Raw genomic sequence first — 24,137 nt, 5'->3', positions numbered from 1 at the left:
CAGTCTACCTTAGGTGCCTCTTATCATCATCAACTCAATCATATTATTATCTTTTGGACCCAAAAATGTGCAACTTATCGCTCATTAAAAGACTTCACTTCTTAACATCATCATCATCATCATCATCGTTATTATTGCATCAAACATTATCTTTACCCATCATTTCAGGTAATTTTAATTAAGATTTCAGTTTCTTCTTCTTCTTCTTCTTGATTTACAACAAAATGGAAAAGGTTTCAACCTTTTTAAAATGGCTTTTTATTATTTTCATTAAATTTACTCAACTATTAATTGCTTGGTTTTATTGATTGATTATACCATTCATGGCTTTAATTTGTAACATTAAACATTTGAAATTAAATTTTTATTGCTCACCATTTTCATTAACTAAAACATTAAACAATTGTAAATTGTTCACATTAAAGTAACCCATTAATACTGTCAGTTTAAACATTAATCAATCATCAATAATGTTTAAACAAATGTAACCAAGTAAACATTATAATCAAAATGCTAATATATTGACAATAAATAAATGTATTAATAACCATTATAATGGTTAGTAGACATTACAATTGTTAAGGAAACTAACAATTCGTGATAAAATGTAATCATAATAATGCAAAAATAATAATACAAATGTTCAAATGTCCAAATCTCGAGTGGCTTTCGGGGAAAACAGTTTCATGTAAATTCAACAATTAGCTGGCAAAAGTCAAGAAAAAAAGTTTCATCAGTTTATGGGTTAATCTAGATTAGAACCAAATTTGTGACCAATTTTCCCATCTGGTTATGAGTTTCAACAGAATCAATCAAACCATCTTGATGAAGGTTCATCATTTGAAAAGCACCTAAAAATGGTGAAAATCGAGAAAGTGGAATGGATTCAATAGTGTCTTTGAATGAGATCGTTAGATGTTATCATAACTCATCGAGCATCTGAATGTTTTGTGAAAAGTCAATGTTACCGATTATGGCGATGATATTACGATTGATTTGTTATCAATGATTTATTGAAATAAGCGACTTTTAATAATAGTGTTAAACAGATGAAATGACAAAACTGTCAAAACTCAATTTTACAGTTTATTATTACACTTGTGATTGCACTTTACATTTGATAAGCGCAACACAAGGAAACATATTCACTGAGAGACAAGTTTAACATAATCAAGAGTAAAATGTCAATCATCACTCTGATGATCATCTTGCTCATCATCTTTGTCTTTTCACTTTACTTCAACATTTTAAACTGTTAAGAGCCTTAAGAGACTTTTAACTGTCAATTGGTTTTGTTTTCACATCATTTTGTGACTCTTTTTTTCATCTTCTTTGCTCTTCTTCTGCAAAATCTTTATCCCGCACAGAGACAGTTTAAGACAGGAAAGGTCATCATCATCATCTCCATCACCAATGACAGCTAACAAAACAAACTCATTGTTTCTGTAAATGGACTCAATCAACACACAAAGTACTGTAAAACAAAAAAAAGTGTCCAACCATAAATCAAACATGAAGCCAAAAATATAAATCACTTTTCAACTCACAGTGAACACACAGAGGTTGATGAAAGCTTGGTAAACATTTTATGAAATATTGTTCATCTGTTGGTCAAAAATCAATGGAACCAATTAAAGTTGGTCATTAAATTTAATGAAACATTTTACACCAGAGTTGCATGATTCCCTAAATAATGTCCAACAGTTAAATGACTTTAAATCTTGTTCTTCCTTCCTTCCTCTTCACTCAATCATATGCTACTCAAAGGCTGGTTTAAGGCTCATCTCTTCTTGTGGACAATCATCTTCACCATTCTCATCATGTACTTCAATATTCCACTTCTCAGATTCTCATTATGAACCCTGATCTTTACCGGATTAACCTTCAACAGGATACTTCAACACAAATACAAACAACAATATTGATTGTCAAATAAAATGATCCTCTTCATCTTCAAGTTATATTTAAACAAATCAACCTTCATTGTATAATGAATAAACAATAACAGCAATAATATTGTATTTTGTCCTGTCAATGAGTACTTTAACCAGTCAATATTCATGTAATCAAATCCTCCTTTCATCATTCCATGCAAAGTTACTCAGTTGTAATAAGTTCAAGCTGAGAAAAGGAAGAGAAATGTTAAAAAATTGTTTCATATTCAACAAAACAAAGTAAATCTTAAATGAATGTTATAAATTGATATTTGAGCATCTTTACCTATAACCATGTCTTGTCAGGTCTTAACTAAACAAACCTGACTACATTTGAGCAGCAATCAACTTAATCTAATCAAGTTCAGTACATCTTCCAACTGAGGCCAAATCATCCTGCTTTGGTCAACCTAAAAGAGCAGCAAATAGACAGTTAATAAAAATTTCAACAGAAAAACTAATTGTCCTTCAAACAATCAGAATTTCTTTTTCCTTTATAAATAGATTTCCATTCCTCTTTTCATGGATTCTTCGTGAACCTGAAAATTCCAATTTCGCCCGACAAATCAGATAATCAACCTTTCATATGGCACAAAAAGTTTCTTTCAAAACTTTTCAGTTCCGTCACAAATTCAGAGTAAAATTGCTTCAAAACTCACCTTTTGTAAAATCAGTTTTCATCTATAAATCCTATGCAACTAAAGACTAAAATGGCAAGTTGAAACCAAAGAGAGAAAAACTATTTCAGAACTTTTTTTCCAAGATTTTTTCAGAAAAATTCTGTCCCTTAATGAACGTTTCGAGTCTGATACTCCAAAGTTGCTCCATAACATAACAATTATAGTGCCAAACAAGCCAATGATTTCAATGAGAATCCGTTTCTAGTCAGTAAATGTTTCCACATCAACTGTCCATTGTTTGTGACGCAAATCTCGCAACTTTTCATTACCTGTAACTGATAACCTGTGATTGATGAGAGACGATAATTAAAGTTGGAAAGTGCTAAAGTGTCATAAACAAGGTAAATTGAACAAACATAGAAACAAAGTAGGCTTTACCTGTAAATTGATTAATAATAAATTGTCACTGTTGAACGGGCGAGCAAAGGATATCTGACAAAAAGAGTAAATAAGTAACAAAAGAAACGAAAAAAAAACTAATATTTGGTTGAATAATTTCAATAATCCGGATAAGGTTGGTTGAATTGTTAGAGAGGTTGAACACAGCACAACAAGAGTAGCACAAAAAGGTGAAGACAAAGTTGGCAAAAAAAGCAGGTAAATATATATCTAAAATATAATAATAATAAAAGACAAAAAATTGTAAGGTTAAGAAGTGAAAACATTTACATACAAATAGCCATTTAGATTTAAAATAATGTCAAACAAAATGATCTCAAGTCACGTTAAGGAACATAAATCAGATTTAATATCACTATTATTATTAATATTATCATTTGTAGGATTCAGTTGAATCTATTCAAATATATATCAATAAGTATTTCTTGTATATTAATAGTTGAGATATATTAGGATGATGATAATGATTACAATAATGGTGATAATGATAAAGAAATGTATATTATTGAGGCAAAAAAAGAGAGGTTTGTTGAATAACTGAGAGTTGCTTTGAAATGGGAAAGTCATGTAAACATTGGTTACTCGCTGTGATCAACAATTAGATTAACAATTGAACGCATAAATCATTGGATTAGATGAGAGTAAATACGGTGAGATGGATTAACATAAACAATCTTGAAAATGTTGTATTGTTAACAAATTGTAATAAATCAAAATTGTGTCAGGGAAAGTGTAAAATGTATCAAAATGTATTGAAAAGGCAAGTTGAACCAGTGAAGGTTCATTCTCATCTTTACTGACAAATCAACCCAACCAATGAGATTAACAATTGACAAACCACAATTTGATTCTGTTTTGATTCACTTCAATCAAACAATTATGATTAATTAAATTAACTTTTATCTTACAGTTGATATTTCATGCAAGTGTGTGTTTGAGTGTATAATCAAATTAGAGGTTAGCTTGTTAATCATAGTAATAGTATGAAACTGGTTGAAAACAATTACTGTTATAAAACGTTGTTGTCTATTCAATTATGTTTAACCCTAACAACTTGAAATCAATCAATTACCTGATCTATTAGCATATTTAAAGTGAATCAAGATGATAAAAAGGGAAGAGATGAATGATAATGCATTGGAAGCTATTCATTTCATGACAGTAAACAAGAATTGGGTTCAATCAAGATTCAAGATCTGCACATTATCAATCAATTGTATTTATATAACAACAATTAAATTAACAGTTGAAGGAGAAAAACAATCAAAATTAACAACAGTTAATCAGGGTAATCAAGTTAAAATGAGTTGCACTTACAAGTAAATGGATTCCTTGAAGAAACCACAAAATCTCATGTAAGTTTGGGTTTGAAGAGAAACATGAAGACGAAGGAAGATGCAGAGGATAAGAAAGATTAAGCTAATAAATTAAGCTCATAAAAGGGTTTGACTGTTAAGAAGCCAGCCTCCGTTAACCATTAGAATGAGGAAAAACTTTTGCTGAACCTTTTTCTTTTTTGGTTAAATCTTCGCCTTCGAATCTCTTCTTTAATTGCTTCACATATATCTTACTAATAGCATCGGGTGTCAACTATGCTTAACATTGATACAGTGTGACAGCTTGACCATTCAGTAAAATAGCCTTAAGACATTGGCAAGAAGAAAAGTAAACATGGCAGAGAGAAAAAAAAGAGAAGCAAAAAAAAATCCGTTCTGTTGAACTCAAAAGAAGTCATTTATCCGCGATTGTTGGGCTTTGAGGGAAATTAAATTTCCTCATTTTCTTTTCATGTTTGATCACAATTTGAGATTCAGGATTTGTCGAGGTATTACTGTCATTGTAATGTTTAATGCTTAATCAATTGAACTATTTCTTCTTCTTCTTTAAAAAAAAACACTTAACGTACTGTCTAATTGTCAACTTGTATCAGTATAGTGTTGACATTTAAAAGAATACAAAACCTCTCATCTTCAAGTGATTAGCTTGATGGGATAAAAGGAGGAATATCATTTTCATCATGTTGTTATAGCTAATAAGAAGCTGATTCATTTGGAAGGAAAACACATGATTGGCACGATTTATTCATTACAATTCACGCCTCATGATATTTAACTAGCCTTAAGGCTTCATCGGCATCATCAGGCTCATCTAGCAGCAGCATCAGCATCATTATCATTTTAACTGCTTCAAACTTTGTTTTTGCTGATAAATCTAAATTTAATGCAAGGTTGATTGTTATTTTGGCAAGAAACGAGGAAAAAAAATGGTTCGTCAAATGAGTGAATCTGGAAAAGAGGAAAGTGAAAAAAAAGATGAAAAAATGATGAAAAAATATACACCAAGTAATGAGTAGCCCACTCAGGGTGAGTTGATGATGGTTTATATGTGTGTGAGTTGTTGTAAGATGAGGAGGATGAGGATAAGGATGATGAAAAACAAGATGAAAGATGGTGAAGGAGAAGAGGAAAGAAAGAAAAATGTCTCAATGTTAATTAACTGTAAATGACAAATGAGATATTCTTGATGATGAAAACAAATCTCAATTTAATATAATACACATCATCATCTTTGCTACATTAACCTTTTTCTTTTGCGCTTTTCCTTTTCTTCCTTTCATCATCTTCCTTTGTATAATATTAAACTTTTTAAACTCAACTGCGGAAAAGGAAATGATGTAGTAACACATGAATCTATTCTTGTTTCTTTTGTAACCAAAATTTATGTAAAATCGGCAACCATATTCTTAACCAAGTTACTTCCATTAGTTTGGCATTAACTGCTTCCATCTTTAATGCCATTTTGTTGCAACATTGTTCAACCACAACATGTAAGATATTTACAATACAAACTGGAAAATAATGAGATAATCATTTGCTTTTAATACGATCTTAACCATCTTTAATCTCAATTGATTCCCAGAAGTAAAATACTAACTTATGCTATCTCTACTGACAGCCTGTTGGATTTGCCTTGACAGCCAGTCTTCAGCTGCCATCCGAGATTATTCCAGGCTTATTTTAAGTTGATTTTAATGATGATAATTATTCGCTGAGGTTACCGGTCACATTTCTGATGGATTCCTTGAAACAGAAAAAATGAAACAATATTCGAGTTAACATGAAAAAATTCGATTAAAAAAATCAACTTGATCTTGAATGATCTGGTATTTCAATATGTCATAGTTCATAATAAAATCTAATGAATGGTCGAAGAATGATGATTGTAGTTGCTACCATTCTAGAAATATTCAGGCTCAAAGTTTTTAGATCAACGGTCAAAATCAAGAGAAATGTTTATGAATTGAAATTAGTTTTCGATTGCTGATGTGTACCAACAATTTTTATGGACAAATAATTAGTTTCAGCTCTCTAACTCTTACGGTTACAGAATGCGGCCGGTTCAATTGAAAATCGAAATGGTTTGTTTTACAGAAACTGAATAATGAATTTCTCAGAATAGAAACCTTTTCTGATTAATCATCAAAAGTTACATCAGTAGAATGAGTTTCATGAAAACACATGCTTTCATTATTACAAAAAAGACGATCAAACTTTCAAGTTTTTCCTCAACTTTCTCGAAAAATGTCGATCGGAGAAATTTTACAAAATATTTTTGTGTTTTAAAGTGTTTGTTTGCTTAAAGAATTGGTCAAACAGGAATATACCAAATTAATTTTACTTGTTTGTTAATTTGAGTTATTTATTTCGATTCTGATGAGAATTTATCTTGAAACAGTTTAGTGCTTACCATAAACATTTTGTTTGAGATTTCTTTCTGTAAGTACTTTTCTAACCTTATCTTAATGTTACCAAGCTGGCAGCGTTAGTGGTTTTAATGGTGTCCAATTTTTATTGTCCTCTTTCAACTGATTTACAAGCTTTGCTACACAACTCTTTCATCCTGATCATCATTATTATTTACCATCATCATCATGTTATCTTTCAATGGGTGCTTGATTTTCAATGTCATTAGGTGAAACCTCGGTCAAGATTAATGATTGTAAGAAAAGGAAACAAGCTTCTTTCAAATGTCGACTCGTCTTTTGATTCTTCCCTTGCATCGCCATATTTAATCTCACACGTTGCTTTCATTTAAATGTAACTAAACTGTCTTTCTTTACCATTCTTCCACCTTTAATCCGTTTTCTAATGTTTATCTATTTTGTACTTCTTCTCACAATCAGGTACAATTGTAAAACAATAAGCTAAACAATTGGCTATTCAGAGGAGATTAATGGATCTCCAATGTGCAATCGTCCATCTCTATCTCACACCATTTTCAACAGTAAACCGTTTGGATTTGAAAAGTGACTACCATTTGGAAAAGATGATATTTATTCAATCAAAGTCAGTCCAAAGAAAGATTTGAAAATCAATTCAATCCATTGTAAATAGGAGGATAACAAATTAAAGAAAACTTGTCACTGGAAAGAAGGAGATGAGAAGGAAGAAAAGAAAAGTGACAAAGATGAGAGGTTGATACAGGAGGGAAAAAAGTCAATGGCTTATGTGAATGTTTTAAAATTATTTGACGTTAGTTGAACAACAAATCACGTTAAATAGTGAAATGGCCTTTTTTTATGTTGCTGTCTTTTTGTGGGGAGGTATGAAGATAATTTATCATCTTATTTACTGGTCATCTTCACCTTTAAAAGAATCAAAAGATGTCGCAGAGGATCCATTTTAAAGCATCATTAGTAAAAAAAGTCACAAAAAAAGATAAACCTTCGTCTTGAAGGCAACAGCAAAAAGAGAGGAATGAACAAAAATACACTTTGTCACATCATTTTTGTTCATCTTTTGACCCATTTTTTCATCATTCTTTTCATTCTCATCATCTTTATCATCAACTTTTTTGTTCATTCTCATCTGTCTTGTTAAAAATTTCTCACTGAATTCCATAAATTCCTGATACTTCTCAGATGAGACGGAAAGCTAACGAAAAATTTTTCATCTTCTTACTGGTTCTCTCTTAAACATCACAAGAATCTAAGACATGCAGGATAATTCTGGATGATGGGAGAAAGAAAAAACAGAAGAAGAAGAAGGAAAGACTGAAGATGATCATGTTATAAATCTTCTTTCTTATTTCATCTTCTCATCTTTCTCATAGGAAAAGGTTGCCAAGAAAAGTGGAGAAATAAAAATTGATATCATTTTAACCTGGTAAGTCTGTTAATCTCAACACTAAATCAATATTAACTTGCAATCATAAATAATCCAAGTTTTTGTATCAAAGTTACATTTACTCATGTTTCTAATTTTTCCCCTCATTTTCAATTGCATTTCTCAGGACAACTAAAGATTGACAAAAGATCATGAAAACCAGTTAAACACTTAACACCATTGAACAGCAAATGAATTGAAAGCAACGAAATGAAAAAACATGAAACAATCAAAAGGCCTTCATTATCATCTACTTAATGGTGAGTTTAATGTTTCAAGATGATTAACCAAGTAATCGTAATAGTGAATGGATATTGTATAATAGCTACTAACTGGGAAAGGAGAAGCAAAACGATCAATAAATTAAGTTGATAATAATAAAAAATGAATTATTGTTTTCAAGTTAAAATATATTTGATAATAAATGGTTTCTCAGGTTCAATAAAACATTAAAAATGACAAATGAACAGTTGAAGTTACCATAATATGAAAAGATGATGATATTAATGTTAATAACAATATATCTTTAAATCATTTTTGCATTCAACTTTATCTGTAATTTTTCTTCTTTTCTCTTTGTTTTCTTTTTCTCCAGATAATTCTGACTTTTCAAATAATTTCACATGGATTCACCGATCAATAAAAGGCGCGGAAGGAACCATTTAACAATCTTGATTATCGTTTTAAAATTGCAACTCTTACAATCAGGATTAATGATAACAAAATGGTTGCTAGTTAATAAATTATCACCAAGGAAAGATGAGATTTCAAGAAAAGCAGGAGAAAAACAGGATTTAGCCGTTTATTGCTGAAGGAAGATAATAATCAATTACATTGAAGGGAAACAAAATAATTATCGTCATCATCATCATCAATATTATTAAGGTCATTTATGAAATTGATAAATGATAATAATATTGAATACCAAGCAAAATAACAACATAAAGGTTAATTATTGCCAATCAATCATGTAGCATTGATGAATCGCAGGCTAAATAATACAGAAATATATATTTTAATAATCGATTAAAATATTGTTAACTATTCAGTTACAGGGTAATCAAATGAGAGTTAATCATAAGGATCAAATGGCAATAACAGGTTTTAACGTCAAAATTAAGCCAATAATCTAGTAACATTAGATTTAAAGTGGTTTAAGTTAAAATCTGTTTCTTTCATTGTTAGTATTTTGCTTCTACCGTTGTTGTTGTTGTTAACAAACTTCCATCAATGTCAATCCAGTTGATGGACAGGTTATTGAAGAGATGGTGATGAGGATGATAGAAGAGAGAAAGAGAGAGAGAAGAGGAAGATGGAGAAACGAGTAGGGAAGATAAGTGTTAACAAAGTTAGTGAAGATATTCAAGTATAAAATAGCAAATATTAACACATAAATGTTAACCTGAAAGATATTTCTTCCTTATTTCATCTTCATCATAGTTGTCACTCTCTTTTCAATGTTAACTTGTCAATCAAATTATCCTCTTACCTTGTTCATTCTCCATCATAATCACCCTCATCATAAAGGTATATTTAATAACTAGCTATTAATCCAGTTGAAACAAAACTAAACAGTTGGTTAACCATTGAACGTGAACAAATTTAGGTTCACTTTTTGTTTTGGTTAACAATTTTTGTGTTTCTTTCTTATCCACACCATTTTGTTTCATTGTAAGTCTAACCATTTCAATTTTTACTTGCTAATAATGACACTTTATTTGTTAATTATTATTCACCTTTCATTCATTAAGCTAATTATTAATGATTAAATCTTGTCAAGGTTTAAATCATTAATTTATTACCAACCTTATACACTTTGATTGTTACCTTAAGTAATACATAATGTAATAGTATTATGTATGTATTTTTAACAGCAGCAACAATAACAGCCATTTCAGACTGCTTATTGAAATGGTTTAAGGCAATATATTGAAAAGTGCAACAAAAAAATCTAAACGTAAATTAATCAAAACATTAATCTCAATTAAATTAGAAGCAAGATTTAGTTTCTTTCACCATTTAATGTACACATTTCAGTAAAATATATGATGATGATTCCCATGATTAAGATGATGATTACCATTTTACACGTAACATTGATCAGATTAATTTACCTTTATATTTTAATGGATGCCTTCAAGTTTAATTTACATTTTTGGTCAGGAAGCAAAATGTACATTAAACTCAATTTAAGGGTGAATTTGATTAATAATCTTCTTGATCATCAACTCATTTAAGCTAATACAGATTAACTGACAAAAACTGGATTAAATTTCAAGTCAACAATCAACTAATTAAAAGACTGATACTGTTAATGCTTTGAAAGCGTTTTGTTTTATTTTTTTTTCTGTACCGAAACAGTTAATAAGCAAAGCTAACAATAAGTATTAATACAATGAACATAATCAATTCAGGTTAATGTACTTCATTCAAAATGATAAATCATGATGATTATTATAATGATGATTGTTAACATTCGTGACAATTTATATTCACAATAATCCTAATCCAATTGAATGGTTAACTTATTTAATTTGATTTATACAAAAGTTAACAAAAAAAAGGTAAAAAATGAGAAGCAAAAAATAGTCAATTTTACGCCAATAAAATGCAATAACTTGTCAAATGATGATGATAATTTATGTCAATTCAATTGAAGTATAAAAATTGTTAAACCAATTTGAGCAAATTACAATAAAATGATCAATAATAACACCAAATTGGTAAGTTTAATGTTTTGTAATTTTAAAATCATTTTATTATCAAAATCACACAAGATTTGAACATGAATAGATGTTAATTTTGATGATTACGATGATGACCATAAACGTGTTATTAACATTGTCTTCCTTTGTATCCTCTCAACCATTTAGGATTCCTAAAGCTGATAAATCAAACTTGGCCTTTACAGTTGATTCAAATCCATGGCTAAACTGGACATTTGGACTTCATTTATGCAGCAAAACATGACTGACTCAATATTGAATATCGCGACTCTGACCATTCTTTACTCCAAGTGGTGTTAAAAATATCATGAACCCAGGAATGATCAATGATGAAACAAAGATGTTGAAAAGAAAAAAGTTTGTCTCTCAAATTTCATTGTTTCCGATCGATATTGAAGATAATGATGAAGATGTCAATGGATGATTGTTGCAAGATGAATGAGATATAGTGTCATGCAATGGAGTTGATTTTTTTCCATATAAACTTCAATATATTGTATTGAAAAAAAAGTACGTTATCTGTCATGGTAAAGTACTGTTATATCAAAGTAAGTAATGTTATCATTTTTGTTATTTATTCTCATCATCATATTACTCAAGGATCTGGATTCTCTTTTTTTTTGGTTCATCCTGAGAGAAAAGAAGATGAATGGAAATGGATGATAAATCTGTTGAAGATTTTCATCTCATTTCCTTAGTCAATCATTTACATTTTTGTTTTCTTTCCTTACCCAGTATTGTTGCACTTGAAACAAGAGCAACTCTTCATTTGTCCATCAAAATTACTTGAAATCTGAACAATCAAAGTCTTACCAAAGTCAACCTTTCAATTTGACAAAAGCAAAAGTGTAAATCAATACATAAAAAACAATTAGATATTGGCAGAACCATTAATATTTACATTTTCACAGCAATTTTCAATTTCCATTCCCATATTATCATCATTATCATGTTTCACCAAAGAAATATCAAGTTATTATTAGATAAAATTTGCCCTGAGTTTTGATAACAAACAGTGAATAAGTTGAAGCTTAAAAAAAATGTTTACTTTTTTTTACAGTTTAGACTTTTGTTTGTCCCTGAAGGAGTTGAAACAAGTTGAACAATACATGGATAGATGGATTGATATCATGTAATAACCATAATAATAAAAGATATTAAATGAACAAAAGGTAAACTGGGAAAATGCAATTGATGATTGAGGTTTGAAAAGGGAATTGAGAAAGTTATTATTATTTGAAGGGCAAAAACAAGATAAAAGTGTATATAAATTGTTTAGAGTCAATTACACTTGCTATTTGTTACTCTTAGAGTTGAACTATTTTCCAATGTTTCCAGGCTAAATTTAATGTCAATAGGAGTGACAGGGAGTTAAACAGGGAATGAAATAGTGTTTATATTTTTGTGATATTTTCTTGCTGATGTTATTATTGTTCATTGAACAGGTTTTGGATTAAATTTCAAGCTTTCTCTTGTTCACTCATTTTTCACCATTTTGCTACCTTTTCCAGTAAAAGGCCGCAACTTACATCTAAATTGGCTGTAAGTTGATGATGATTATGATGATGATTAAGGTGATGATAAAGTTTACTTTTGCCTCAAGTGAAACAATTCAAGTTATCAAATTGATTGCAAGTTGACAAGCCTTTTACCTGATTCAGTTAATACAATGTTTTTCACTGTGTTTCAGTTTTTCTGTTGTTCAACATTTACAAATCCATTTCATCATCAATCAACTTTATTTTTGTTTGATTAAAACTCTTATTCAGATAATTGTTATTTAATTACATTGATTGGCCATTGATCAAGTGGCCTGGATTTTTACTCGATTAAACTTGATTTGATTGCAAATGAAAATGTTAACTTTTCTTGTATTTTACAGATTTTGCTTCTTTTTACTTGAAAATTGGATTGATCTTCATTGAACCTGTTAATAAACGATTAAGTAAAACAGTTTCAACTGTCAAATGTTGTTATTAAATGATATTAAAGTAATGGACTGCCATTTATCATGATAATAATCAATGAAATGAACTCAAATTGAATAGATTAGCTTGGCAAGGTTAGCTTTGGCCATTTTGCCACTTGATGAATGTTTGAAAGGTTCAATGAAAAGAGAAAGAGTGAAATTCGTCATTTAATCATTTATTTCTTGATCAATCATGATAATTATGATGATGATGATTGTAATAAGGAGCATAAAAAAAGTGATGAAGTTAAAACTCAACTAAAGGTATGAAAAAAAGGAGATAAAAAGGTTTGCTGAGGGAAAAAAAAGGTTGAAAGATATTATGATAATAATGTTATAAAAATGAAGTCAACATTTTGTTGATGCAAACATCAATTATGTCATTTTGAGAGTTGAAAAATGCTATTCAATTTGTTGCTTTAACGTATGATTGATTGATGATGATGATGTTGATGATCAAGAGTAAGGATAAATTTGGCCAGAAAAAAAAGATTAATCAGAATCGAGTTAACATGAACATGAGTTTTGAAACAAGAATCAAAGTAACTTTCAAAGGGAATCTTTTGGTGAAAATAATTATGATCATGGTGATGGTGATGAGAAGAGAGTTGAGGACAAAATGTTTATCTTATTATCACCATTATCATTATTATAATGTTGGTGATAAAAATGTTGACCAAACAAATGAAGGAAAAGTAAAAATTGTGTTTTTGTTTGCACACATAAATCATCATTAATTTACATAATGGACTTTAAAGGTTCATTTTAAATGCTTTGTAAAACTGATCATGTCATAGTCATGATAATCTTTGAAACCATTTTGTTTCAAAGTGAAAATTGAAGTCGTTTCTTCTTCTTGGCCAACCTTTAATATTTATTGTAACAAAATGAAGGTTTCATTTAAAGTGTGTCCAAAATTTTGGGCTTGATTGATGATTCTAATGGTAAGTGCTAAATTGTTCAACAAGAAAAATAAAAACTGGCGAAGAAGATGAAATGATGATGAAAAGAACGAAAGTAAAATCTCTTTTTTTCTCTGTTTGCTCATCTTTTTCTGTTTCTCTCCTTGTTTTTAAAGCTTGATAATCTGGTTGAACAGCCTGAAGCTAGAGATGATGGATTGATGATAATTAACCGTGAGGATTGCAAGTGACGGTTAAACAGGCAAAAATGGCAGATAATTAAGATGGATCATGGCCAATGATTAGAGTAAAATTGTGATTCCCATCAATAAATGAAGACGATGATAAAGAAGAAGAAGAAGAAAGCTCAGTCATCTTATCTTGTAACAAGCTTAATGTAATTCTTGCTTCATTTGCTTCACTCATTCACTTCATCTAATTTCGTGATTTTCTGATTACCCTGATGATGATAATGATGACGGAAAAGATGATCAAAACTTTAATAGTTGAATCAAGATGATCAGTCAGGTCATAATTCAATCGACGCTTGTGGCCTTGTTCCAGTTTACCTGGCTGTTAATAATAGTTAATATTGATGGAAATGTTGATTACATTAACTCAACGGGAGAACACTTTTAACAGTTTATTTGTCTTTAATCGTGATCATTGATTATTCAATTTCCTGATGCAATAATTGTCAACTATAACATCAAACAATTGATCAAATAATCAACAGTGGACATTGAATCTCAATTGGCTAAATTGACTTGCAACATTTTTCACATTTCACTTGATCTCTCAACTGTGTATTTATATTAACTGTTGGCTCCATGTTGGTCTGGATTTTGCTTTGATGAACCGGAATAAAGATGCGTCAAGATGCTTGAAGAGGATGATGATCAGCTAGAGATGAGGATGTAATGTTAACTTTGTTGACAAATGATCCTCATTTTCAACCAAAATGTACCGCAATATTTTTTCCTGTTTGGCGTTGAAAGATTTCGCTCACTCATTTTGTCTTCTCTCTCTCTCTCTTTATCTTCCAAAGTCACTTAAATCTTTTTACCATCATCATCATTATCTTCATCATCCTTAGTAATTTCATCTTTTCTCTCATCCGAATCAATTTATCTTAATTTTATATTTTTGTTAAAAATAAAACAGCAACAATGGATTTGCTGTTTATGGCTTGTAAGAAACAGCAAAAAGGGAAAAACAAATATCAAATTAACTGACTTGTGCGCCGGGAATACAATCATTTACAATCATGACAATTACAAGTTGATTGTTGCCAATGATTTAACACTAATTACTAAAGATACTCATTAACTAGATTATCAATCAAGTAAGGAAATTAAATTGATTACAATTGAAGCTAATTATATGTTGTTATTACCTTCACTTTACAGTGTAATGTTAGATTGGAAGACGATGCCAAAAGGGAAAGCATAACCTAAACCAGGGTTAGGTTTAGGTTAAACATTAACAAAGAGTCGATGGTTTTGTTCACAGTAAAAAAGGTTGAGTGTCTTTCAAATTTTCAAGTGAAACTGTTCTTGACTGATGTTCAGATGATCATGGAAAGATTAATGAGCATGAAAATGATATTAATGATGATGATGATGGGATGACATAGAGTGGGTTAAAATTTGTTGTTCATTGAAAGTAAATGATGAAAAGACTGGAAATGGGTGAAACCAGAAAAGGCTTCAAATAAACTGCAATACATCTTTAAAGTTGGCAACAAAAAAAAGAGGAGAGAGAGATGAAGATTACCTTTGTGAGCTGTTTATGTAAATCTGGTTTGATATATATTTCACCTTATTGTTGAATAATCCAGAAAAGAAGGAAAAGAAAACACAAATTTGATAAACAGCAGGATAAATGAGTGGCGACACTTGAAAGTGTTTCAATGATGAATCTTGAAATATTAAAAGTGGATGATGACAATGAAGATAAAGATGAAAATAATGTTAATGATGAAGATAAAGATTGTCAAATAAATTATCAACTAAAAAAGTATTCAATAAAATGTAAACCAATCTTTACTCGCAAGTTATTCCCAAAAGGCTTTTCCCATTGAAAGAAGTAAAAAGTTGAACATTTGAAGAGGAAGAAGAAGAAGAAAACAGATTCATTTCTCACTTTCCTGAAGATGAAATTTCCTCATCTTCTCTCCTCTTCTGGGTTACAGTTAGGACCCATTAAAATCATAAATTGTCTTGGCCATTAAATGCTTCTTATGAGGCTATTTCAAGTCCCAAATAGCAGTCATCCATCAATCGGATTGGACCCAGAATATTATATTGCTTTAAAAAAACGATACCAACTCTTATCTTCTCATCGTCCACACAAGATGAACAACATGTCAGACTGTCTTTCACTCATCATCATCTTTATCTTTCAAGTAACATCCGAATCCTATCGAAACGATTATAACCTTCTTTTTTTTATCTTGAACCTCTTCTGGAGTTAGATTTATCAGCTCAAGCAAAATCACTCCCTGTAGGTATCAACTTCAATATATTAGGTAATAATAATAAAAAGCTAGTAATAATGATAATAATAACAATAATATCATTTTTATCGTTTAACTTTTCCTGCTTACAATCACAGTCTTGCAACTCAATTTTTGTTCACATCTTTTCACAATTTTGCTGCACTTTCACATTAACATTACGTTTTTATCATTATTATTGTTATTGTTATTTTTCTTGATCATTTTTATCATTATTATTGAAAGTAATCACAGTTTGGCAACATTTAAAAATTGATTGTCGATCAGTTTGCTGGTTGAAATGGTTAAACTCTGATTTTCTGGTTTCTGGTTTTTTTTACTCAAACTAATTTGAATAATGTTTTTGTTCATATGATCATGGATCAAACCATTGTTATCTTGTTAATCAACTTGTTACTGTTTCCTTGCCTTTTTTCACAGGCTTTTCAATTTCAATTGTTAACGATAATTTGATTGATTCAAGGAGATTAACATGATGTTATGGTTATGTATTTACGGTTAAAGAGGAATGGCTCACATCCAAACCTTAATCATCATAAGCATCTTCAAGATGAATTATGTTGATTACCTTTTAAACAGCAAACAAAGATTCATCTTATTACATGTTAGTGTCACTGAGCCTTGAACAAGGATTGCTGATTAAACAGCATTTATGACTATAATAGATCTTGGCTCATCATTAACATCATTAATTTGATTACAATTAAGATAATTGTTCATATTAAATGGCGACTCTTTTAACTTGCACAATGAAAAAAAAAGTCATTTCAATCTTATTTAATTGCCAAATTGAGACTTTTGTAACTGATTGTAATTGTCTTCTGTTAAACCATTAAAGTGTCTGCATTTGTAATTTAAATCATTTTCAAAGTCTTTTTCAGTCTTTTCACATTCGTATCCAATTTTGAGTCGCTTTTTTTGCCAATCTGTTTGTTTTTTGGCGTTTTTTCTCATTCTCATTAATCAAAAGCAAGCATTTATTTTTGCACAATCAACAGTCAATAATGAAAACTGTTTGTCAACTGTTAGTTATTAAACTGTCAACAGACTAATTTGTTTTAATAAAATGCTGTTTACTCAATCTTTTGACCATTTTGTGTGCAAACAAAGTGGAAAGTCTGTTGATAAGATTATCTTGATATTGCCTGACTTTTTTTTAACCTCAACTTTGTTCCAAACATTCATTGGATTCAGTTTTACACAGATGTGATTAACGGGAAATGTTGATTGCTACGAACTTTATATCTTTTGAAATGACGAAAGTAGAGTTAAACACGAATACTTATTTGACCAGTTTCTTGTTCGAGTTTAAGTTTGACTTTATTAATAGGTTATTAAGAATTTAAGTTTAACATTTATTTAGTGTTGATGATGATGGTGATGATGAGGATGAGGATGATGACAGTGATTATGATTGTTATTAAGGCGGAATTGGTGGACCCAAGCGCCCTGCATAGGGTCCTTGAGGGGGATAACTCAAGTTCATTTGAGATCTGGGTGATACTGAATGTGCTGAGGGAAGATGAGGTAATCCGCTGGTTAATCCATTTGGTGAGTTTGGAAAAGGCTTGTAAGGATGATATCGGTTAATCGGATCGAAATTTGTCCTTCTTAAGCCAGCAATAGGATTAGTTAACATGGGATAAAGATGAGGATATTGACCAAGAAAGGCAAGAGCAGCAACCGATGGATCAGAAGAAGCGTGATTGCGAAGATGTTGATGAGCTTCTTCAGCGGTTGGAAATCTTTTACCATTGAAACTATTTCCAGGTTGGGTCACACTTGAGGGATTTGATGGTTGGTTATTAGGGTTAGAAGGGTGATGAGGTGCAGGTAGTAATGGATAAAATGCATTACCGGCCAGGTATGGTGAGTTTGCTTGCAGTGCAGCTGCTAAATTGATTGATGATGCCATTGAGGGAGAAGCATGTGAACACTGAGTACAACCAGCGGCACATGCTGATACCTGTCCGAGGACATTAGACGCAGCATTGAATCTACAGCCTGGACAAAAAGGATCACGACATACGCTTGGTGAATGGCAGTAGCCAGCCACGGCAGCAGCAGCAGCATTCAATCGAGCAGCGGCTGCTGGATCATGAGCTGAAAGCTGAGGATGATGAGGAAGGCCCAAGTAGGGTGAAAGCGATGAATATGGTACAAATTTATTAACATTATCTACAGTTAACTGATGTAATTTGGATGATGAAGAGTTAGTTTGATGAGTGACGGATGTTGATGTTGAAGTTGTCGTTGCAGAAGAGGAAGAAGATGATGAAGATGATGATGATTTTGGTACCGTTGATGAATTGTTTGACAAGGAAGGTGTAGAAGATGATGAAGAACGAATCTTTTTATTTTTTTCCTCGTAACCATTGCTGTGGCTTGTTGGTGGGCTTCCTCCATTAGTTTCACTTTCTCGTTTTGAAGAAACAGATTCAGATGTTTTTGAACCATTCACACTATTACTGTTATCCTTGTTATTTTTGTAATTATCACTATTTAGAGGTGATCTTGAGCTTTGTACCTGCTGTGGGTAGTTGTGGTTGAATGCTGAATGACTTCTAGAGTCTTCAGTATTCGTCTTTTTATTGGTAACGTGATCTTCATAAGGCTTGAAAGAGAACTTTGTTGGTTCACGATTATCAGGCACTGAATTGGCACTGATACGGCTATTTGATGAAACGGATAAAGATGATTGTTTATCTGATCCATTTCTTAAAGGTGAAACAGACAAGCGACAAGAGTCATTGCTTTTCCTAGTAGATTCAATGGATGAAGAAGATGATGGTGAAGTTGAGGATTTTGATGAAAATGATTTGGTATGATCAACGGATGATTTGATTAATTTACTAGTTGTCTTGTCAACACCAATATTACGACATGTTTCAGCCAATAAAGCTAATGGACTTTTACCGTCGTCGTACTGTAAAAAGGAAAACAAAATTTTCAATTATTTCAGATTAATAAGAAACGATAATTCTCAAAAAAGACCAGTCAAGATCATTCAAGAGATAAATTAACAAATAAGAAATGAAAAAGATAAAAAACTAACCCGAAACTCGGATTGAACGAGATTATTATTCGACGACATATAAACAAATGATAAAAAGGTTTCAGACTCTTGATATTGATTTAACAAATAAATAGTCCAAATGAGATCACGGTTTAGAACAGAAAAATGGTGTTAAAAAAACGATACAATAACATTACATTGGACTTCTCATGAAGTTTGAATATAAACAAACGGAACAGTAATAAGTTAAACTTTAACCAATGTTCACCTAAAAGCAACTAACTGAATGTTTTCAAGCTGAAAACCAATGCAATGAAAACCAAGATGGAAGAACATGCGCAATAGCTTGAGAAATGTTCTCCTGTTCTGTAAGATACTGCCATCTTGTGCGATAATTTTCAGCAACTCAAGTAAAAATGGATTTACAGTGAATCTCGTTTGTTTGGGACAGTTAGAGCCAATGAGTTGGACACCATAGCGATTGAATGCGACACTTTATTCTTGTTCGGTACAAAGATCATAAAATTTTATTGACAAAGAAAATCTTGAGAAAGTAAGAGTCAATCAATGAAATTAAGAAGACAGAAGCAGTGCAAATGAATGTGTTTTTAATCGTGTTTCAGTTTTCAATTATTTCACTGTTTAAACATTTTGTCATCGACTTTTTACCAAATACAAATTATGCGAGTCGCCCAGCACTCTTCGGATATTATCATATTATCATATGGATTTTCCTCTGATTAAGAGCTTACAGTATTTCCGAAAGTGTAAGTCAATTTTGTAAATGTGTTGGATTTATTGGATTTGAACGATGGATAACATCTTTAAAACAAATGCTGGACAATGTGGTGGGAAGAAGGTCTAATCCTAAATATGTTTAATTAGTGAAATAATTGATTATTGAAACAAGATTAACCTAATTGTTTAATCCATCTGTTCTGACCGTCTCAAGATTTGGTCTATCAATAAAGGATTTTATGATCTACAGACAAACAAAATGTCCCGTGTTCAGTCGCTCTGTTAATTTGATAGTAATAGTTTTGAAAACTTGTGCTTATGATCTTCCGAACTCTGAATTTCCTTTATCAACAAATCTTGGAAAAAATTATTGATTCAAAAAATACGCACGGAGGTTATTCTGCTACACCCTGTAGATGGCAGTAGTTTTTTAAGCCGCGCAAAATGTTTTTGTTAAAGATTTGTTGATTTTAAATACTAAAGCTGTGATACTGATTAGTCTGATTAATAAACAGTTTTGATTATATTTTTATTATTTTAATTAAGTTTTGCCATATGGATCCACCATCTGAGCTGTCTGCTGAACAAACACAGTCTGAAGCAGATAGATTATCCGAAGCTGAAACCGAAGGAGAAGAAGAAAAGGATAATCCGTTCTCATCACCTCGTGAAGTTTATGGTCGTTTAATTGAAATTGTCAATAATGAGTGTTTGGTCGAAGAGATGTTACCATTTGAGGAGACTGTCCTGGAATGTATTCTTGAACAGATGAGATATATGTCTGAAGGGTTACAACGTGTTGGCTCTAAATTAGGAAGTTTCGTTGTTGAACAACATAAAATTGAACTTGGTCGCTTTGCCTTTCTTGTTAACAAATATTATCGAACACGATTAAATAAATTGGAATCGAGGTGCAACGAGTTTGTTCGTCTTCTTCGCAATGATCCTAAACAAGCTTTCGTCTTACTTTCACCATTGGAGGTTAAATATCTTGATAACTATGTTACCTCGATTGATACTTACCTAGATGAGGTAATCCTCAATCAGATGCCTGCCAATTTGAAAAATTTCAAGATTGGTAATATTCCCGAAAACACTTCCTCCGGTGATCATGAATATGTTTTCGTCAAATGCAATGCATCAACATCCGTGACTATCGAGGATCCTATTGCTGGTCAGGAAATTGTCCACATGAATGAAAATGAACAATACTTTCTACCTTTCAGCGCGATCAAGCCACACTTTTCAAAAGGATCGGACAATCTTCATATACTGTGATTTATTCTGTCTATATAAACATAGATAAAAATATCGAGAAACAAATGATCATTGAAATTTTCCGATTGATTAAGAATTCTCAGTTTCTAACATAACTGTTGTATGATAATGATTATAATGTTACGGACAATACAATTTAAATTTTGATTACTTAAAATGAAGTTTACAAGTTTTAGTAGATCAGTATCAATTTTTTTCAAAAATTATTGGAACATGAGAAAAGTTTTCGACATTTTTCCATTAACTATGATAAATATGCAACAAGGAATTGATTTCTTTGTTAAATATTAATTTTGTATTTCCATTCAATATTCTTTTTTTTTCATTTAGGCGGTGATAATTAGTAACAAACATGGTCCAAATTTTCTTAGAAAGTCATTTGTTTGAATCATTAACATCGATAGATACACTTTTAGTTTGCTCATGGGGTGTATAGAAAATTTACTGTGTTCATGTGAACCTTTTTAACCCTTATGATTTGATTCACATGAACATGAGGACAGGTTTGATGATTGGAGAGACTGAAGGGAGGGAAGAAAGCACTGGACTCTTATTTTGGCTGAACTTTTTCTCAACCAAAATTCATTAAGACAATACAAAGTTAATAGCAACCTATCGATATTTCTGCTTGATAGAGAGTAATAAAACAGGAGCCAATTTAACCTTCAGTTTCAACTGGAGTTTTGTTTTTTTTTGTGTGTTTAACAATCAGTTTCTCAGTTCGTTTGGCTATTTGTGATCTTCTTGGTGTGATGCCATTGACATTTAGTGTTGCTTCAACTCAGATCCAATTTTGTAATTCAATAATTTGCTCCAATCTAATTTGGCTTTAGTAACTGGAAGTGGTCTTCTCAAAGCTTTAAATGTTGTATCGGACATGATTTGGTAATTGTCAGAAACTGCAGTTTGATATTCATTTTCGGCATCCTCAACTATTTGCACAAATTCATGTGACATTTGATTCTCACTCTGCAAAAAAAGAAAATATTGATTAATTACTCAAAGAAATTGTAAAGATTGGAATGTAATCAATCTAGACGAGAAAAATTGAACAATAAATTCCATGAGATATTAATAAGAAATTAATATGCCATGGATTGAATTGACGTTTCGAGATTATATCTAGTTGAGAATGTTGGTATCAAAATTATTTTCTTTCGATTTAAAAACTCATAAGTTGTGAGTTATAACTAATTGAAATAATCAATTAACTTACTAGATTAACATAAAATATGAGTCATAAAGAATGAGTGAATAATTGCAATGAAACTCAAGAGCATTCAAGTAATTAGGTAATATTATACCTATATTTGGTAATCTACCAAACATGCAAGATAATAAATCTCTGGGTTAATAGTAGTGTTCAAAAACATTAACATACACTAATCGCCAATGGTTTTTTTATTTCTTTTGAGCTGACTAACTGAACATTGCCATCCTCGTAATAATGAACTTGCACTTTAATTATTCCTCTCAGTTCAGCTTGTCCTGATGAAGGATTGAAAGTCGTTGTCCAAATAGATCGCCAACGACCATTACTGCAGATAAATAAAAAACGTAAGAACAATGCTATGTACAATAATTGAAAAAATGAGATTGATCTGATTGCTTTACCAAAAATTACGAGGTTGGAACTGGTGCCCTTCAATGCAAGCAGTCAATGTGATTTCGCCATTATGACTTGATCCAAAAACAGAGCAGCAACCATTAAAATAATGTTCTTTGCAGTAGTTGGTCCACAATTCTTCCAAATTTAGTCTCCATGATTCAGATGTAGCATCAGGCGTCCAGGGTTGATAATCGGATGCTTCTTCTCTAATTGGATCAAAATTGAATGATTTTTGAGACCTGGGATCATAGAATCTACCATCAGGTAGTTCATTAAACTCGGTAATCAAAACCTGAAAGAAGAACGAAACAGAGGATGATTTGATTAAGAAATGTTAAGTAAACAAATTATTGACTCACCCCGTGCTCAGAATTCTCAACTTGAAGTGGTGTCAATTGATCCTTACAATACTGAACAAAAACACTAAATTCATGCGCAAGTAATGATTGAAAAGGGAGGAAGAAACAGATGAAGAAATTAAATCGTGATTAGATAGAAACGACAGTGTTCTGCATAACGGTAATCTGATGTCAAACCCACCCTGCTGCTTGATCACGAAGCAATGCATCATTGTTTAACAGGTAACGAACATCTAAATGTGAAGGGAAAGAGATAGGAGAAAAATAAAAAGTGCATATAAGATGAAAATGAAATTATACACTTTTGCAAATAATTTGATACAGTCAACGATGGATCAAGAAGATGAATAATCTTAATCAGTAGTACTTACCGGTTAAAACTTCATTAAACTCTCCCGGAGGAGCATGAAGAATAAATTGTGTAACAATTTTAAGGTTGATATCTCCATTAGATTCCCTTGCGGTTTTAGAGACTTCCATTTTTACTCTTTAAACTCACAAAACCAAAATATCCAATGCTATAGATTGCTAATTAGTAGGAAAATATCACTAATAAAAGTAAAAAAAATAACTAAATGTTTTTCAATGACAATTAAATAAATAATACAAAATAAAAACAAGAAAACAATAACATTAAATTAATCAGCAATCAGGTAGTTTTGAATGGCTAAGAAACAATTTTCTATGACGGTAACGCCTAGCAATTAAGTCTCTCATTGATCCAGTAACCATGATCACCCAAACCCGCCTTGTCTCCATCGCCATCTGTCGATTTGGAGACTCATCATCAAATCCCTTAAATACGTAAAACTTTTAATTAATTTAATCTAGTTAAATCAATTAC

At 31.1% G+C, this 24,137-nt stretch overlaps 3 protein-coding genes and 2 long non-coding RNA genes across 8 annotated transcripts; 2 read left to right on the top strand and 3 right to left on the bottom strand.

The window, feature by feature from the left end:
- Positions 1 to 241: 241 nt before the first annotated feature.
- On the bottom strand, positions 242 to 3,882 carry LOC149093854 (uncharacterized). Of its 4 annotated transcripts, none has more exons than XR_016198315.1 (3): positions 2,993 to 3,882; positions 1,548 to 2,897; positions 242 to 1,474 (listed from the first exon to the last, which is right to left on the bottom strand). It is a non-coding gene; the product is annotated as an uncharacterized LOC149093854 (long non-coding RNA). The 4 variants fall into 4 exon arrangements; XR_016198313.1 differs by having other exon boundaries at positions 242 to 2,121; positions 2,221 to 2,897; XR_016198314.1 differs by having other exon boundaries at positions 242 to 2,344; positions 2,594 to 2,897.
- Positions 3,883 to 7,548: 3,666 nt separating this feature from the next.
- LOC112538585 (uncharacterized) lies at positions 7,549 to 9,903 on the top strand. The gene is made up of 3 exons (XR_016198955.1): positions 7,549 to 8,178; positions 8,306 to 8,438; positions 8,774 to 9,903. It is a non-coding gene; the product is annotated as an uncharacterized LOC112538585 (long non-coding RNA).
- A 7,684-nt stretch (positions 9,904 to 17,587) lies between these two features.
- On the bottom strand, positions 17,588 to 19,580 carry LOC107359895 (uncharacterized). The gene is made up of 2 exons (XM_015926486.3): positions 19,349 to 19,580; positions 17,588 to 19,219 (listed from the first exon to the last, which is right to left on the bottom strand). Exons 1-2 carry the CDS (start codon positions 19,385 to 19,387, stop codon positions 17,714 to 17,716), a joined length of 1,545 nt encoding a protein of 514 aa, XP_015781972.1. The 5' UTR covers positions 19,388 to 19,580; the 3' UTR covers positions 17,588 to 17,713.
- A 144-nt stretch (positions 19,581 to 19,724) lies between these two features.
- Sld5 (DNA replication complex GINS protein Sld5) lies at positions 19,725 to 21,500 on the top strand. The gene has a single exon (XM_015926488.3). The coding sequence runs from the start codon at positions 20,603 to 20,605 to the stop codon at positions 21,323 to 21,325; it is 723 nt and encodes a 240-aa protein (XP_015781974.1). The 5' UTR covers positions 19,725 to 20,602; the 3' UTR covers positions 21,326 to 21,500.
- Positions 21,424 to 23,964, bottom strand: cpa (F-actin-capping protein subunit alpha). Its single transcript, XM_015926487.3, has 6 exons — positions 23,665 to 23,964; positions 23,475 to 23,526; positions 23,294 to 23,357; positions 22,940 to 23,226; positions 22,707 to 22,863; positions 21,424 to 22,294 (listed from the first exon to the last, which is right to left on the bottom strand). The coding sequence occupies exons 1-6, from the start codon at positions 23,771 to 23,773 to the stop codon at positions 22,091 to 22,093; spliced, it is 873 nt and encodes a 290-aa protein (XP_015781973.1). The 5' UTR covers positions 23,774 to 23,964; the 3' UTR covers positions 21,424 to 22,090.
- Positions 23,965 to 24,137: the final 173 nt, after the last annotated feature.

This window comes from Tetranychus urticae, chromosome 2 (genome assembly GCF_039701765.1).
Source record: "Tetranychus urticae isolate SD_2017Ah chromosome 2, NJAU_TeUrti_SD_1.0, whole genome shotgun sequence".
NCBI lineage: Eukaryota > Metazoa > Arthropoda > Arachnida > Trombidiformes > Tetranychidae > Tetranychus > Tetranychus urticae.
The sequence above is the reverse complement of the archived record's forward strand: the minus strand, read 5'-3'. Positions and strand labels throughout refer to the sequence as shown.